At 37.6% G+C, this 17,684-nt stretch overlaps 1 protein-coding gene across 1 annotated transcript in view; it reads right to left on the reverse strand.

Moving 5' to 3' along the window:
* Cubn (cubilin) overlaps positions 1 to 17,684 on the reverse strand; it is a 280,054-nt gene that overhangs the window by 99,484 nt on the left and 162,886 nt on the right. Inside the window, exons 33-39 of the mRNA XM_026408130.2 lie at positions 16,423 to 16,536; positions 14,495 to 14,605; positions 12,998 to 13,126; positions 12,002 to 12,134; positions 2,698 to 2,903; positions 1,667 to 1,851; positions 362 to 554 (exon numbers count right to left, since the gene is read on the reverse strand). Of these exons, the coding sequence (XP_026263915.2) occupies positions 362 to 554; positions 1,667 to 1,851; positions 2,698 to 2,903; positions 12,002 to 12,134; positions 12,998 to 13,126; positions 14,495 to 14,605; positions 16,423 to 16,536 (1,071 nt within the window). The remainder of the gene's footprint in view (positions 1 to 361; positions 555 to 1,666; positions 1,852 to 2,697; positions 2,904 to 12,001; positions 12,135 to 12,997; positions 13,127 to 14,494; positions 14,606 to 16,422; positions 16,537 to 17,684) is intronic.

The raw sequence follows: 17,684 nt of genomic DNA on the forward strand, positions 1-17,684 counted from the left end.
AAATTTAGGGGGAAAAGTTACTGTCTATTTAGTTGATCCTAACAACTCTGTGTGTGTGTGTGTGTGTGTGTGTGTGTGTATGTATGGTATTATAAATCAAATTTTCAGAGAACTCTCAAATAGTTATTAGAAATTATAAGTAGTTTGTCTTCATGAATATCTAGCACCTCTATATATGAAAATCATAACAAGAAACATTCATTTTCAAGAAACAATGAAAATTTTTTTACAAAATGTAGTATTTATGAATTTTAAGACACCTGAAGGCATAAAGGAAGGACATCATTTATGATTGGATCCTTTGAAATATTGGCCTGCACATATCAGTCCTGAATAGAATGCTATTCAATACCAAACAGACCTGCAGCAATGGTAGGCAAAGGTCCAGCAGGAACATCTACTGCAAACCACTCCAGGAGGAATCCCTTCCCTGAAATTGAAGAGTCTGAAGAAAACTGAAATGTCAAAGTATTTCTATTGGAGCTAAAAGTTTCAGGCTGGGTACCACAGTAAGTTCCAATTAGGATGGAATGAATATCCAACCCATCAAAAATCTGCATGTAAAAAAAAAAAAACAACAAATCAGAGATATTGTAATTAGACCATTACCTGCATTTCTCTCCATAAAAAAGAAAATTTTAAAGACGCCTTGTATTTCTACTTGATTATAATAAAAAAAATAATAAGCAAACATTTTATTTCAGTTTAAAACAGAAATGCCATTAATGTAAATTATTATTACAAATAATTTAAGGAAGTTATTTTAAAATATTTATAGCTTTGTTGCAGAATTATTTTAATAAACATGCTCTGTGGGATATAGCTTATTAGGTGATTTATAGTAAAATTTGTATGTGGAAAAGCAGAAAGTAGCAATGTTACTCAACGATCATACTTAATGTGTTCTGGGGCCTCAAAGGGAGCAATTAGGAAAAAAAGAAGAAAAAGGAAAAATTTAATGAGAGAAAGTGAGAGAACATCCTAAGAGTCAAATCTCCACATAAGAAAAGAAGAATCAGTGACAAAAATAAGAACCACATCCTGCAGTGCTCAGCACATTCAAAGTCATCAACTCTTTCATTTGGTTTAAAATATTAAAATATCTATTTAGAGACACATTTTGTCATGGTTGCCAAGTAACTGGCCACAATTTCATTTACAACAGTTACTATAAAATCCTCTCCTGAATCTCATTTTTTCAAATTATGTAATAATTATTTCCTTATATATTGAATATCCATCAGGTACAGGGTCCTACTCAAGGCAGAGAGCATCCAAGATGAATAAGAAAGGATCCTGACCTGGAGGGATCTGATAGTGTTTCTGTTATTCCTACAGTAGCCAAGGTCTGAATGGCAATTATCAGCCAATTATTGGATTTATTTATTTATCCGTGATCCTTTACATTTTCAGCACTCCAACATGAAAACAAACAGGATAATGGGATATAAGACAGAAAAAAACAATCTTTACATACATGCATGCTTAGACAAAGCCCAATAAGTGAATAACAATAATACTTGAACCAAAAAAAAATCTTTAGATACAGAATAGAAAATAATATAGGTAATATAGAGGTACTAATCATGATTTAGGGCCGAATCATGATTTAGGGCCGAACGACAGCAACCAATCAAAATTATCAACATTGTTCACAGAAACTCACCCTTAGTTTGTCATAATAGCAGTTGTGAGTTGCTTCAATGTCCATCTCCAAGATTCTCCCCTGGATAACTTGAGATGCATTCACACTTACTGTCCATTTGTAGTTGGAGTTGTGGGGGTAATTTGCTGGCCAGAAGGGAGAGGCGATTTTCCCATGAGTTCCCACAATATTATCGTTGCCAAATACTAGGAGGGAAAACAGAGTAGTAAATCAGACCTACTTAGAATAGCTCTTGGATCAAATTAAAAAACAAAACAAAACACAAGGGATGTTAAAAAGGATAGACTTCTAATGGACTGTGATTTCCTTTCTGACTACTGAAAGAAATACAGCTTCCCTTTTGGATTCTGGACTCTCTATTAATTCCTTGGAAAAGAGTGATTTTGAGAACGGAATTCCATCTCCTTGAAAGGTTGCCTGGTCTGAAAAGAGGAGACAACTTCCCACGTGAAAAGGGGCTCCCTGATCTCAGAGATGCTGGAAGGTGCTTTACCTATTTTGCTTTGTTTTAAAAAAGAAGGGAGTGCTTTTCTTTTTAAATTCTACAAGAGAAACTGAACAAACAGAATAGCCCATTATGAAAAATCTGAGTTAAAAAATAAAAGCAGTTAACATTTTGTTCTACTGGAAGAATATTCTATAGTTCAAATATATAGGCACTTATAATCAATACCAGGTAATACTAAATGTTTTTATAGGATCAAATGAAACACATTTAATCGATGACATATCCAACCTGAACTGTATTAGAAGACTCTTTAAAACAATATCATAAAGATTTCAATTTAGCATTAGATAGAAACTAAAGCTTAAAAAGGTATTCAAACTATTGAGAATGTTCTCTCGTGCTCTCAATGAACCATTCAGATGAGCTTTAGTTCTTCCAATATACCTTATAATAAAGGAATTCCATAGACCATATTGGAGAAGAGCTTAGAGTTCAGGTCTTTGATGTATTACTGAAAAATTTGTTATCATGTCTACTTTATAGGACATATTCTGGGAACCATCACAAAAATAGAACAACTTACTCTTAGCAAATGTAGCCTGGAAGCCCATTCCACTGCCTGAGCCATCCGAGACAAATCTGATCCACAAAATATGCCCCAAAACAGATGAATAATTGAGTGGTAGGAGGTTTCCACAGTATCGTCCCACCAAGGGACCCGTGGCATTTCCTTCCCGTATCTCCACAAAATCTCTGCTACAGTTCTGAGAGTCTTCCAACTGGAAAGATCTGATTTGGAGAAAACAAAGTTAATAGGGATTAAACGGAGAGAATCATCTCTGAGGTTATCCCGAATCGAATCACATGCTGGGTTAACATGTTCACTTTTTGAAAACTTTAATTTTGATCACAAGGTCCTTTAGCTATATCAAAATATTTATTTCACTCAAATTTGTTGAAATGCCTATATAAGAGACACAAAGACAATATGCTATTCTCAAAGATTTTTCCTCCTAGTGGGAAAAAAACTGGGCAAGAATTCAGAAATAATAATAACAATAACAGTAATAATAATGTCCCAAATATCGTTAGAACTATAAAGCAATAATATAAGAGAGGGCTGGAAATGTAGCTCAGTAGTAGAGCATATGTTTAGCCTGTAACAGACCTTGAGTTCAATCTCCTGCACCAGATAAATAAATAAATAAACAAACAAACAAATAAATAAATAAACAAACCGACCAACTGGCAGAAGAGTTTTGAAGCAGAATTATTACATCTGATTGTTGGGGGTCAGTAATAGATTGATGAAGAGATTTTTTGAGACAGAAATGTAAGCATTAGACTATTAAAAACACAGAGTGCTGTCCAACAAAGGCCCTGTTCAGAAAAGGGTGGAAAATACTGTAGAACCTGCTAGATATCCAGTTTGGTTAAAAATTTGAGCATCACCAAGGAACCACTAAGAGATGTAGCTGGAGTGGCATGATGGGATATTTTTTGGTAGAGTTTAAGTTCCTTGCAAAGGCAACTTCTGGACTGGTGGGAAAATGACAGGATTTATAATAATACAGGCTGGTGTTCAAATGTAGCCCATTTAACTTGTCTTATATTTTTGCAACTGTGATGTGATGGCGGTTGGCAGATAGGAAATGACAGCCATGTCATATGATTGTTATAAGCAACACAGATAGAGTCTGGAAGACACAGGTGCTAGACGAATGCTTTTAAAATTTGATCTTAACATTTAAAAAGTAGAAAGAGATCAAGAAAACACAGTTTAGGGGTAAGAGTGGACAAACAGTAGAATGAAATAGGAAAAAAAAATTCCAGAGGAGAATTTATAAATTTAGAGTCAATACAACATGATGCAAGGTACCAAGACAATTTTAAAAAATGGTTTGTAATAATTGAATATCCTTGTGAACATAGAAAAATAAATAAAAAAAACCCTCAGCTCCTGCCTCTCTTCATAGATGGAAAATAATTTAATATGTCTCAGAGATGTAAACATAAAAACCAGAACCATAAAACTCCTAGAAGAAAACAGAAGAATACCTTTGCAACTTTGATGGGCAAATATTTCTTAGAATGCAAAAAGCACTAATCATAAAATAAAGAACTGGTAAGCTTAATTTCACCAAACATGTTTCCTCATTAAAGACAATAAGAAAATGAATAGGTGCTATGCACAGGGACACACACCTACAGTCCCCAACTAGGGAGGCTGAGGCAGGAAGATTGCAAATTTGAGGCCAGCCTCAGCAATTTAGTAATATCTCAATTACTTAATGAGAACCTTAAAAATAAAAAAGGGCTGGGAATGTGGCTCAGTGGTAAAGCACCCCTTTCTTTCACTCAAGAAAGAAAGGGGCGGGGGAGGGAGGGAGGAAGGAAAAAAAAGGAAGAGAGAAAGAAAGGGAGGGAAAAAAGGAATAGATAACTTACAGACTGGGTGGGGTGAGGGAAGTTACTTGCAAAGCATGCATCTAACAAGGGACTCAAAACTAGAATATAAAAGGAATTCCCCACACAATGAAAAAAACAAATGAATTTAAAATGGACAGACTTGAACAGACATTTCTAAGAGAAGGTAAATGACTGGCCTATGAGAACGAGAAAGTGCACAGTGTGGCTCCTCATCAGACTAGCCATTACTATGACAACCAGACATTATTTTACATCCATCAGAATGGCTAAAAAAGAGAGAAAAAAAAAAAAAGATTGATGAGATCCAATGTTGACAATCATGCAGAGAAACTGGAGGTCTCATCTATTTCTGGTGGGACTGTACACCCACAAACACTTCAAGAAATTATTGGGAAGCTTCTTGTAAAATTAAATACACATCTAATTAAATTCCACTCCTAGATATTCACCCAAGAAAAATAGAAACATAGGACAGATCTCAACTTTGTAAAAGCTATCTAAGTTAAGCCCTAGGCCAACGTTATTCTAAATGGAGAAAAATTGAATGCATTCCCCTTAAAAACTGAAACAAGACAGAGATGTCTTCTTTCACCACTTGTATTCAACATAGTTCTGGAAACTCTAGCCAGAGCAATTAGACAGATGAAAGAAATTAAAGGGATACGAATAGGAAAAGAAGAACTTAAACTATCACTATTTGCTGACAACATGATTCTATACTTAGAGGATCCAAAAAAAACTCCACTGGAAAACTTCTAGAACTAATAAATGAATTCAGCAAAGTAGCAGGATATAAAATCAACCCACATAGATCAAATGCATTTCTGTATATCAATGACAAATTTTCTGAAAGAGAAATTAGGAAAACTACCCCATTTACAATAGCCTCAAAGAAAAGAAAAAAAAAACAACTTAGGAATCAATCTAACAAAAGAGGTGAAAGACCTTTACAATGAAAACTACAGAACACTAAAAAAAGAAATTAAAGAAGACCTGAGAAAATATGAAGATCTCTCTTGTTCTTGGACAGACAGAATTAATATTATAAAAATGACCATACTACCAAAAGCACTATACAGATTTAATGCAATTCAAATTAAAATCCCAACATCATTCCTTGTAGATATAGAAAAGGCAATTATGAAATTCCATTTGAAAAAAATAGGAGATCCAGAATAGCTAAAGCAATTCTTAGCAAGAAGAGTGAAGCAGGAGGAACCAATATTAGAACTTAAACTATACTGCAGAGCTACAGTAACAAAAACTGCATGGTATTGGCAATGAAGCAGACATATAGATCAATGGTACAGAGTAGAGGACACCAAGACAAACCCATATAAATATAGTTCAGTTATCTCATACTAGACAAAGGGCATCTAGAAATGAAAAAACATACATTGGAGAAAAGATAGCCTCTTCAACAAATGGTGCAGGGAAAACTGGAAATCCATATGCAGCAAAACGAAATTAAACCTCTATCTCTCACCCTGCCCAAAACCCAACTCACAGTGGATCAAGGACCTAGGAATTAGACCAGAGACTCTGCACCTAATAGAAGAAAAAGCAGGCCCAGATCTTTATCATGTCAGCTTAGGACCTGACTTCCTTAACAAGACTCCTAAAGCACAAGAAATAAAATCAAGAATCAATAAATAAATTCAATGAGGGGCTGGGGTTGTGGCTTAGCAGTAGAGTGCTTGCCTAGCACAGGCGAGGCCCTGGGTTCAATCCTTAGCACCACATAAAAATAAATTAATTAATTAAAGATATAATAAATAAATTGGATGGATTCAAACTGAAAAGTTTCTTCTTAGCAAAAGAAACAATCAATGAAGTGAAGAGAGAGCCTACAGAATGGGAGCAAATTTTTACCAAATGCACATCAGACAGAGCACTAATCTCTAGGATATATAAAGAATTCAAAAAACTTTACACCAAAAAAACTAATAATCAATAAATGGGCTAAGGAAATGAGCAGATCAACCAATTTTTTTTAAAAAATGTTCAACATCTCTAGCATTAGAGAAATGCAAATCAAAAGTACTCTAAGATTTCATCTCACTTTAGTCAGAATGGCAATTATCAAAAATTCAAGCAACACTAAGTTCTCGTAAGGATATGGGGGAAAAGGTACACTGATTCATTGCTGGTGGGATTGCAAAATGGTGCAACCACTTTGGGAAGTAGCATGAAGATTCCTTAGAAAACTTGGAAAGGAGCCACCATTTGACCCAACTATCCCACTCCTTGGTCTATACCCAAAGGACTTGAGATCAGCATGCTACAGTGATGTAGCCACCTCAATGTTTATAGCAGCTCAAGTCACAGTAGCTAAACTGTGGAAATAGCCTAGATGCCCTTCAATAGATGAATGGACAAATAAACTGTGGTATATATACATAATGGAATATTATTCAGCCTTAAAGAAGTATGAAATTATGGCACTTACAGGTAAATGGGCAGAGTTGGAGAGTATCATGCTAAGAGAAGTAAGCCAATCCCTCAAATCCAAAAGCCAAACGTTTTCTCTGATAAGTGCATGCTGATCCATAATGGGGGTGGGGTGGGGGAGAATGGAGGAACTTTGAGCAGAGGGAAGAGAAGGGAGGGGAGAGGGTGTGTGTATGGGGGAAGATGGTGGAATGTATGGGTATGATTGCACAAATGGTGTGACTCTATATCATGAACAATCAGAGAAATGAAAAGTGCTCCATTTGTGTAAAAAATAAAATAAAATTAATTAAATAAAATCTCTCTCTCTCTCTCTCTCTCTCTCATACACACACACACACACACACACACACACACACACTCATACACATTTTGACTGCTATATTGCCCGATATTGTCATGGGGACATGGGGATTAGGGACAGAATAACAAAGTAAATTAGACATTGTGCCTCTTTTTTAGGGAGCTTATTCTAGGTAGGAGGAAAGATACATATACAATGAGGCGATGGTAAATTCTAGCAGGAAAAAGTCAAGTACACTAAGGGACTATTTTAGGAAGGACATCAGGTTACATCTGTCATTTAAAAATGGATGTGCTTAAAAAAAAATAAAAAATAAAAAAAAATAAAAATGGATGTGCTGTTTTCAATAGCAATTTAAAATAAGATGCCTAGGGATAAATGTAACAAAAGACCTATTAGACCTTTATGGAAAAAACATAAAATTTTATCAATGAACATAAAAAAGACCTAAATTAATGGAGACAGAGCCCAAGTTCAAGAATGTGAAGTGTCACGATCATAAAGATGGTAAATCTTCCAAAATTAATTTATAAATTCAGTGCAATTCCAGTCCAATCAATAAGTGTGGTTCCATGTATGTAGAATATAAAACAGAAAGCAGTGGGGTTGGATATACCCGTATATATTAAAGGGATGAAATATGTACAAAAATGATACACATAACATCCACGATCTGGGTTACTGCTGTGACGGGAAGGTAAAGGAAGACGGAGGGGACTTTTGCTGTCTTGTAACATTTTTCTTACATAAAAGTAATTTTTAAAGAAAAAAGTAATTCAATTAGTAACAAAGAAAAAAAAAAGAGGAAACCAAGTACAAACTATTCTTTTTCCTTAATTTGTTGGAGGGAGATTGGCTAAGAGAAAGGACAAGACAAAGAAAGAATGGCTTAAACGGCTTAATTAAGATTACAGAGAAAAATCCATCAGGAGGGAAAAAAATCTAAAATATCTCAAGAATAGAAAATGTGCTGTATCTTTCAGTCAGTGCTGAAAATGGTGTGTGGTGAAACTCCATAGTGTCTGTGGTCAGCACAGGGCTCCCCTGGGGCTCCATCCCAGCTAATGGATTAAAATGCTTAGGGACAACCAGCTGAGAGGCTCCAGCCACCTGAGGCCCCTCCACGGGCTCTGTATCAGGTTCACGTTCCAGTGTTCATTGCTAACCAGAGCATGGGAGCAAGCTGATCATTCCCCTTTGTTCTACCACCCCCGCTTCTCAAACCAGATACCAGCACTGGTAAATCTCTTAACCAGAAAAACAGAGTTGGTGGCTCTCATGATCCCAGTAAGTGGGTCATTACAATACAGATCATCTTGACTATATTCTAGATGCAGGCTTAGCAGCAAAGGAGGACTGATAATTGAAAAGCGAAGAAATTAGGACATATCCACATTGGGCAAAGCAAAGTATGTATTTATCTCGCCTCCCTTTATTCCCTTGACACTCTTATGTTTTGCAATATGAAATGTATACCTACAATCACTTTTTTTTTTTTGCAAGAAAATGACCTAAATCCATCTTTTAGGGAGATTGCCAATTTCCTGCTTAAATCCATGCTCAAGTTTACTACCCATAATATTATCAAAATGCAAGATGTGATAAAATTGTTTTCTTCTGCTTCTCAGAAAGCAGAAATGGAAGAAAGGGAGGTTATTTTCCTCAGAAGGGGAATTGCATAAAATGACCTCTAAAATCTTTCTGCTCCAAATGCCATACATGATCCTGCAGCATCAGCATCACCAGAGAGTTTGTGTGAAATAAACAATCAGGTCCCACTAACTGGATGGGATACTAATTTTAGTAGGAGTCCATGTGATCAATGGGAACAGTAGAGCTTTGCTTAACTGTCCAGATCACGACGTGAAGGTCTTTTCTAGCACTGTACTATAATCTAGTGCTAAATAGTAAAAACAAAACAAAGCAAGACATTTCATGAATCATGGTAGAAATCATGGTAGGTCAATATCTATAAGAATCAAACTAGCCAGGCGCAGTGGAGCATGCCTATAATTCCGACGGCTCAGAAGGCTGAGGCAGGAGGATCATGAGTTCAAAGCCAGCCTCAGCAAAAGTGAAGTGCTAAGCAACTCAGTGAGATCCTGTCTCTAAATAAAATACAAAATACGGCTAGGGATATGGCTCAGTGGTTGAGTGCCCCTGAGTTCAATCCCCAGTACCTAAGGGAAAAAAAAAAAACAATAATTAACTTTTTAAAAAGCTTTATATTTACTGTAAATCTTTGCTTTAGGCCAGTACTTTCATAAACAAATCTATCCTTTGGCTAAGATCTGTTAGTTAAAAATACAATGTGGAACAAAAATAATACAATCACTGTTTCTCGTTATCTCATGCAGATTCTTGAACCAAGACCAATCATTTTCTAAAAGCACTCTGCAAGCAGAAAATACAATTTCTGCTAATTCCTTTAAATATCTGCTTTACAAAAAAAAAAAAAAAAAAAACAAAAACTCCTTTTTAGGTTTTATTTCTCCCTTCTCTTTTTGTTGCAAATCCAACCATAATTTCTCCAGTTTTTCTCTCTATTCAATTTCACCACCACAGTATCCACAATCCAAACCCTGTGTTTGAGAACTTGATGTGATTCATATGTTTCTCATATGCTTCTCACAGGCTTCAAGGCAGCGGGGGGCCGGGGGGGGGAGTTTCTAAGTATCCATCTGGATACAGTTTAGATCAGGGCAGAAATAACTCAGAAGCCTTGCCATGAAACCATTCTTATTACCATCTACACGTAAAAAAGCATCTTGCCTTCCACAAAATTCATTTTAACAATAAAACTCAAGCAAGTAACACAAAGTAGTCAAAATTAACTTCTTATAGGCAAGAAAGAAAACAGCTGAGATGCTATGATTTTTCTGTGCAGCAATTGAGACACAAGGTCCATGAAACAGTAAAATGGATGAAACTTGCACTTGCATAGGTAAGCTCCCATCCTCCATGAAGAGAGTCCACTGTTGGTTGTCTGTTTGCATTTATTTGTGAAGTAGCAGAGAAGATACTTTGGAAATGGCAGAGACTGAAAGAATTAACATTCACCCAACATTTGCTGAGCAACACACTTGTGCTATACGTTTCAAATTTGACATCTTTAATCCTAGCAGTGGTCTTAGAAGCTTGTTCTTATGACCACGCTACAGATGAAATTCATCTTTTGAGGTTTCAGTTTAAAAGCCTCTGATGTTCATTTATTAATAATTCATCAAGAACTGGGATCTTATCTCTCTTAAACATTACTAGTACATAGCCTAGACAACCACTGAACGTCAGGGTGGCCATCAGTGTGAATTTGGTGAAGACCCAGAGGAAAGTCATTTCATCTACAAGTATGAGACCTACTAAGCCACGGGAAGGACCTTGGACTTCACTGTAAGGACATCATGTTTTGTTCATCGTTCTCAATAAAGCATCTAGCATGGGAGTAGCAAGTGCCTACTATGTGCTTAGGGTCTTGATAAGCATTTGCTTAATAAAAGAATAAAGATGTCAGGTAAAAATTATATACATAGATTTGTCCCATACTGAATTTTGTGCCTTCAGTAAAGGCAAAGAGGAGTTAAAACCTCCTTCCCATGTGGCAGTCTAAATTTGTATTGCCTTTCAGGCATGCAGAGGATGGCTTTGTCTTAACACAATGCCATATGCACCCTGAAGAGGCACTATGATGGATTAGAGAAAGCAACTTGAGATGTTTGAACTTGGTCCACAAATAAGGTGTTGTCTTATATTTTTAATCAGCTCTTGCTGCACAGATTCTATGAAGAGCCAGAGTTTTGAATAAATAGGAAAGTATACTCAAAACAATCCTCTCATCTCAATATTAAGAAACATATTGCCTTCAAAACAGAATTAGCAATGCCAACCATAGCCTAATAATATGTACTACTATAGTGTGGTACACAGCTTTTAATTCAAAGTGTCAATTTAAATACCAAAGTATCCTCACCCAGGCATTTCTTAAGCATCCATTAGCAAAGTGGCACACCGCAGTACCCCTCTATGGGTTGATCAAAAAATCCTGTTGCACACACCATGTGTTTTTTTACATCCACTTCTGGGAGATACTATTATTCCTGTTTCATTTAAGTAAGATGACTAGGAATGTGACAGGATCTTACTGATCTACATCCATAGTCCATATTCCAAAAGTGCTAGAGTTCAATGAGAAGCACGAGAGTGATTTTGCAAATCGACTACTAAGTTCCAAAAAATTTTCCAAACTCATTCTTTTGATAGAAAAAGAGGGCAGAGTGGATTGGTGTAGGGATAGGGCACGCACGGGAGTGAAGAAGTTTATTTTATATGGAGCTCTCCCTTGGAAGAGAGGATGTTAGCGATGCTCTGAAAGAACCAATGTAACTAATTCTAAGAAATGATAAAAGTATTGTTCTGTGAACATAAATATTCCCCAAATTTAGAAGACCAAAAGCTTAACGATGTACTGCTGGTAATGTCAGGCAGATCACTAGAACCACTCTTGAGAGAACCTTAACGCTATTTATAACCCAAGCTATGACTAAAACAGAGGAAATATGAAAAAAGATTTCCTAAAGTTCCCACTGTATTCCTTTTAGCAGTTGCTTGGACACATGTGCTGTTAGTTGTCCATCCTATTAGTAACAGCGCTTCCTTCCTGCAGATTCATTAGCACTGAAACAATACCCCATAAAAAAGGATTTACATAAAAGACAGCTGGAGTCGGTTGCCAGGGGAACTGACAATGTTCCAGACACATTCCGTATTAGGAGGATAAACTTCGGGGTAGCCAGGGCTGTCCAAGATGCCTTCGGCCATGTGGAAGGTTCCACCACAAGCTAGAAAAAAAAGAAAAAGAAAAGGGTTGTCAGAGCAAAGATGGGTGCAGGCCAGTTAAGACAGAGCAGAGAGAGCACTGGAACCAGCATCAAGCGATTGGAATCTCCTTCTCAATTACAAAAACCTGTGCGCTATATAAGGAAAAGATTCTAGAAACTGGAAACCAAGAGCCCCACAGTGGCTGGATCAGAAGGGATCTCTGCACTTTTTCTAAAATCTTTTCCTCCCCATGAACTATACCTGGATAATAAAAGATTTGTTTTTTACCCTACAACCATTTGGTTTTTCTGAACAAGATTATTTCAACCCTGGCTTAGAAGAGAAGGCAGATTCCAGCTTCTCCTTCTCAGAAGAACACTGGAACACACACCCACCTTCTAGCTGGGCGTCAGCTTTTTAGTACCACAGGGCTGACAGTTGAAACAGCCCTCTCCTGGCTAAGAAGCCCACAGCAGCATGGTTTCTTTCCTGCCCTCCCCATCTGCTTCGTCGACCCTGCCCTCCCTGTCAATATCCATACCCTGCCTGAGCCCAGCATCGAGGCTCAGGAGACAGACCAGCCATGTGGTTGTCCATCCATAGGAGATGGAGGCGCCATCAGATGCTGGCAGCCAGGGGCCACCGCAAGAGCATCACCAAGACACAGGTCAACAAGTCAATTGAGATCATGAGGTGGGGCTAAAAGATAGGCAGGTTTCCCGCCCCTTCTCCCCAGTATTCCCAGAACTTGAAGAAGGTCAAGTGAGCCAAAGAGGTGATCCAGGAAACTAGTCCCCAACTTTGAAAAAGTCCTAAACAACAAACCCAGGACTTCCACCGCACTCATGCTAACCTAGTCCAGCCGTTTGCTCAAGTTTCTTACCCGATGTGGATGCAGCATACGTGGCATGAAAACCATCAAAATTCAGTCCGGAATCAGAGACGAATCTCAGCGTCAGGGCACTGCCAAAGGACGTGATGGGGTGGGGCATGGAGGTGCCACAGTAACGGCCTAAATAACAAAGATGGTGACAAGAAGAATGAAGGCCTAAATAACAAAGATGGTGACAAGAAGAATGAACAGTGATCTGGCAGAGGTCACAAGCACAACCCTACTAGAATCATCAGAGACCCAAGCACACAAAGAAGTCATGACCAGATCCATCTAAGTCAGAGTTGGTGTTTGAGGCAGTGCCTGAATATTTAAAATAGAGTTTAAATACAAGCATAGGAGAGAGGGTGATACACAGATAAAGAATAAGAGAGGACCAGAGGAAAAACAGATGTCTCGGCTCCAAATGTACTAAAATAAGACACAGTAGGGACCTGCACAGTTAATGCACTATTACTCCGAGTCTCAAGGCACTGTAGGGGAAAAAGAATGGAAGCTGGAGCCAGATGACCAGAATTCAACTCTCTCTCCACTCTGCCGTTTACCAGCTACCAGATATGAGGCAAGTTGTAAATGCTCTGTGCCTTGGTTCTCCATATGAAAAGGGGCAAACTGAAAATAATAAAACCTGTATCCCAAGGGCTTGAGGATTGAGTTCCTATTCAGAGAGTATTTAGAATAGTATTCAGCACATGGCATGGTATATAAGTTTTTGTTAAAAAGCATACTCTCATCCTTGGTCAAATGTTTATAGACAATTATCTTAGGCAATACAATGAGAGGTGTGCACACGGCATAGGGTGTTCACTGATTGCCCATTATTGTCTCCATAGGCAAACGGCAAAGCAAAATGTCTTCCCTGACAGAAAGAAGCTTATGTAACAAAACTAAAAACAAACAAAAAAAAATAGTAAATTCACAGAGAAAGCTTAAATGACCTGCGATGATGTTACTTGAAGACATTTTAAAAATTAGCAGCATATTTTAATTTTACTGGGATGTCGAAGAACATTTTTAATTTAATTAATTAATAAAAATTGTTTTTGCTTCCACTGAGGACAAAGAAACAGGCTCTAGGTGAATGTAAGAATGCTTTTTGAATATTGACAAAAAAAAAAAAAAAAACTCCTGACAATTCTAATGCTGAAATGGCCTTCATTCCACTACTATTTCAAACAGTTGCAATTTTTAAATTTTCTAAAAATATATTTATATGCATGTGTGTGTGTGTGTATATATATATATATATATATATATATATATATATATATACAAACTACTCATGTCCTTGAATATACATGAGCTGAGTTTCTTGAACCCTACATCATTAAATCCTGCTTTCCTACCCTCTAATTACCTTTACTCGGCTCATGCTACTCTTCATATTTATTGGAAACATTTAGGCTTGAATGGAAACCTATAAATATGTAGGTACATAAACGAGAGACAGCCCAAACCACAGCTGTACTTGAGCATGCACTGCAGTACCTCGGAGGGGTGCATCATAGTAATCGCCATCCAAAACTTCTAGAAAGTCGTGTGTGCATCTTGTACTGCTTTCAAGTCCAAAGTGGGTAAAGGAGAGAGTAATATGATTGACTGTAAGAAAAAAAAAGGAGGAGATTATTGTTGGACATACTGCCAAAAAAACATACACAGAGAAATTTCACTTGGGATAACCTCAGTTGAGGGTCTTCCAGCAGGGAAGTAAGAAATCTAGCAGATTTGCACAGTGGTTGAGTGAGAAAAGACGGGCGAGGGGACAACTTCTGTCCTTAAGGATTTTCTTTTGAAGAGTAACACAATCAACACAATGAATGTTTTTGAAAGTGCCTGTAGAATCTGCAATGCTGGTAGTTGTAAATAACAGGGCTCTTGGATAGGCTCTCCCAGGAACTTTGGGACTGCCTTGCTGGAAACTCCAGTCATTACACACTGTTATCTGTCCTTATCATGTTCCTCCTCTCAGCCTTTGTCTCAGGAGAACAGGTTCCAGGAACTCTGAATCTTTACATGTACTTGTCAATGAGACATTATTTTCTCCCTGGCACAACACATCTGTAGCACACTCAGGTTTATTTTCAGGCCAGAGCTAGTGCCCTGGAGGTTCAGAGTTATTTATTAAGAAAGCTTTGAATTACTTGCAGAACATCAAGTGCCCGGGTACATTTTCCTTTTGTTGTTCTTCCAGGGTCCCTAATCTTCAGAATAGGATCTTTTCCTGTTGTTGTCCTTGAAGCACTGAGATCTTTCATCTAAATGCTTTGCAACTCATTAGAAAATAATCCTTAGGCACAAAACTGCTGAGCTCAAAGCAGGGGGCTTCTTTCTCCATGCTCAGTTAGGGCTCTACCCTCTCCAGTCTGCAATTGGCTAAGGATTACGTCACTGCCCACCCCACCCCCACATCTTATGCACATCAACAAAGATGCTGTTAATTTGTTAACTCTTAACACCACTAAGGAAAGTGTCAGATAATATTTAAATCAAACACTCCAATTTGTAAATTATTTTGTACTGGGGGCTGATAAGTTTAATTGACTTGCCTGTTTTCACACAGGTCATTAATTCCTGAACTGAGCAGAGAAGCTATTGACTTTCCCACATTGTGTCTGAAATCATAATTATTATTATTATTTTTTTTTGCTGAAAACATCAAATGAGGGCAGGGCTTACATGCAACAGGATTCATAATGGCCCTATCCCCTTTGTAGTCATTTTGTTGTGTTGCCTGGGGTAGTCTCCTACTTCTCTCTGCCAGTAAAATGTGAAGAATAATCCTGAACAACAATTATCAGGTAAAAAAAATAAGATTCTAGATTCAAAAAAAAAAAAGAAAAAGAAAAGAAGCACTTGTTGAATGTTTCTACTGGGCCCCTGCTGAGATTTTTAAATTACATACATTGCAGGAGAGGCCAGGTTTATAATCAGTTTTCACTTGGATTGAAGATCTATAAGCTTGTGGCATTGCATTCCTAAACCGTGAGTTATTTCTCCAGTCTATGATTCATATTCATCATTTTTCATAGAGCAACTGTCTTGAGCTTCTACCATACTTGAGGCACACATGTCAAAACTATCAACGATGTTTGCCTATTCTCAGTCTCACATGCCAGTCAATACAACAGAGTTATATAGGTTTGTTATTTTTTTTCCCCTCAATGTTGCTAAGGCCTTGAAAGTTTGAAAAAAAAAAAAAACAACAAAGTTTACATTAAGATGAATCAGTAAAAATTACTTCCCTATCAGATTAGGAAATGCTTTTTCTTATATATATCAGGAATTGGGACTTTCAAAAGAAGAGGAGGAAGGCCATCAATTGTTACCACCAAGCAGATAAGAACATTACTCATAGACTGACTTCCCACAGACACGTCTGCCCCGAACACCTTTCCTTTCTCATTTTTGTTACTTACACGGAGGTTGGGCTTGAATGATCCAGCTGCAGTTTTGATTGTTTGGATACTTGGCAGGGAACAATGGAGAGGAAATAGTATCAAAAGAGTCAGTGAGGATGCGGCCTCCACACTCTGGGGGACACAAACACACACATGTGTCATGCACTTTTAATTTCTACTGACTGTACAAAACCGTTATTTGATGAAGGAAAACATAAATGATTTTTTTTTCCTTATTTCTGAAATGCATGCCAAGGAAGTTTTCTGCCAAGGAAGCTGCACATAAACCATCAGAAAATGGGAACACACTTAACATTTACAACGCTATTCTTCAATTACAGGAAGTGGGGAAGAGGCACAGAACAGCTTATTAAAAGGGCTATGGATTGTCTGAGTCATTCAGACAGAACTCTGGCCTGATTCGCTTACTCTCTCCACTCGTAAATTGTAAGTATAGGGATGAGCTATTCATAGATGACTTCTTCTGTTAAGGAAAATATTGGTTGAACAGACTTCCTAAGCATAATAGCATAGTATCTCAAAGTTTTGTGGAAGCCCAGAAGAGGGAGAAAGTATTGTTACTGGAGAGCAAAAGAGGAGTCTCCTAGGTGGCAGTGGCTAGTGGAGGGGGAGGACTAGTGGTCCAGGGAGGAGGCAGTCTGAGCAGAGACATCAAAGAAGTATTTGCTGGGGGTGGTGGGGTGTCAAGTGTGATGCAGCAGAGAGAACAGAGCAGGTTGTAGGACCTCTGGCTAACACCTGGAGAGAAGCTTTGGCTTCGTTTTCCAGGCTTGTGGAGACAAGACAGAAACTAGAACCTTCGATGGTGTGAATGGAGCAAGGCTTTTGCAAGTAACCTTGGAGGAAGATGGGGCGAGGGGCGGGTGACCTTGAGGAGGCTGTTATAGTAGTCCAAATAAGAGCTAGTGGGGACTTTTCAATCTGAAGCAACACTTCAAAGAATAATTAAATGTTAAAAAAAATAAGAAACTTAAAAAAAAAATCATTGAGACACATGAATACAGTCTGTCATGTTCCAAAGTCTACAATACATGGCTGGGAGATCTACATTCAGGAACTTTCCCTATCCAGGGCCCTTTAGTATAAAATACAAGCAAGTCTGCTGAAATGGGTGTAATGCATAAACAGACAAAACTTAATTTAAAATGAAATATCTAAATCATCCACATACAAAGCATCACCAAGGAGGAGCCAATCAACAATCCCTCCAGCTCTGAGTTCCTTCTATGGCTGAAGCTGGAAAAAAGGTTGATCTGTAC

The sequence above is a fragment of the Urocitellus parryii genome, chromosome 9, assembly GCF_045843805.1.
Source record: "Urocitellus parryii isolate mUroPar1 chromosome 9, mUroPar1.hap1, whole genome shotgun sequence".
NCBI classification, from domain to species: Eukaryota; Metazoa; Chordata; class Mammalia; order Rodentia; family Sciuridae; genus Urocitellus; species Urocitellus parryii.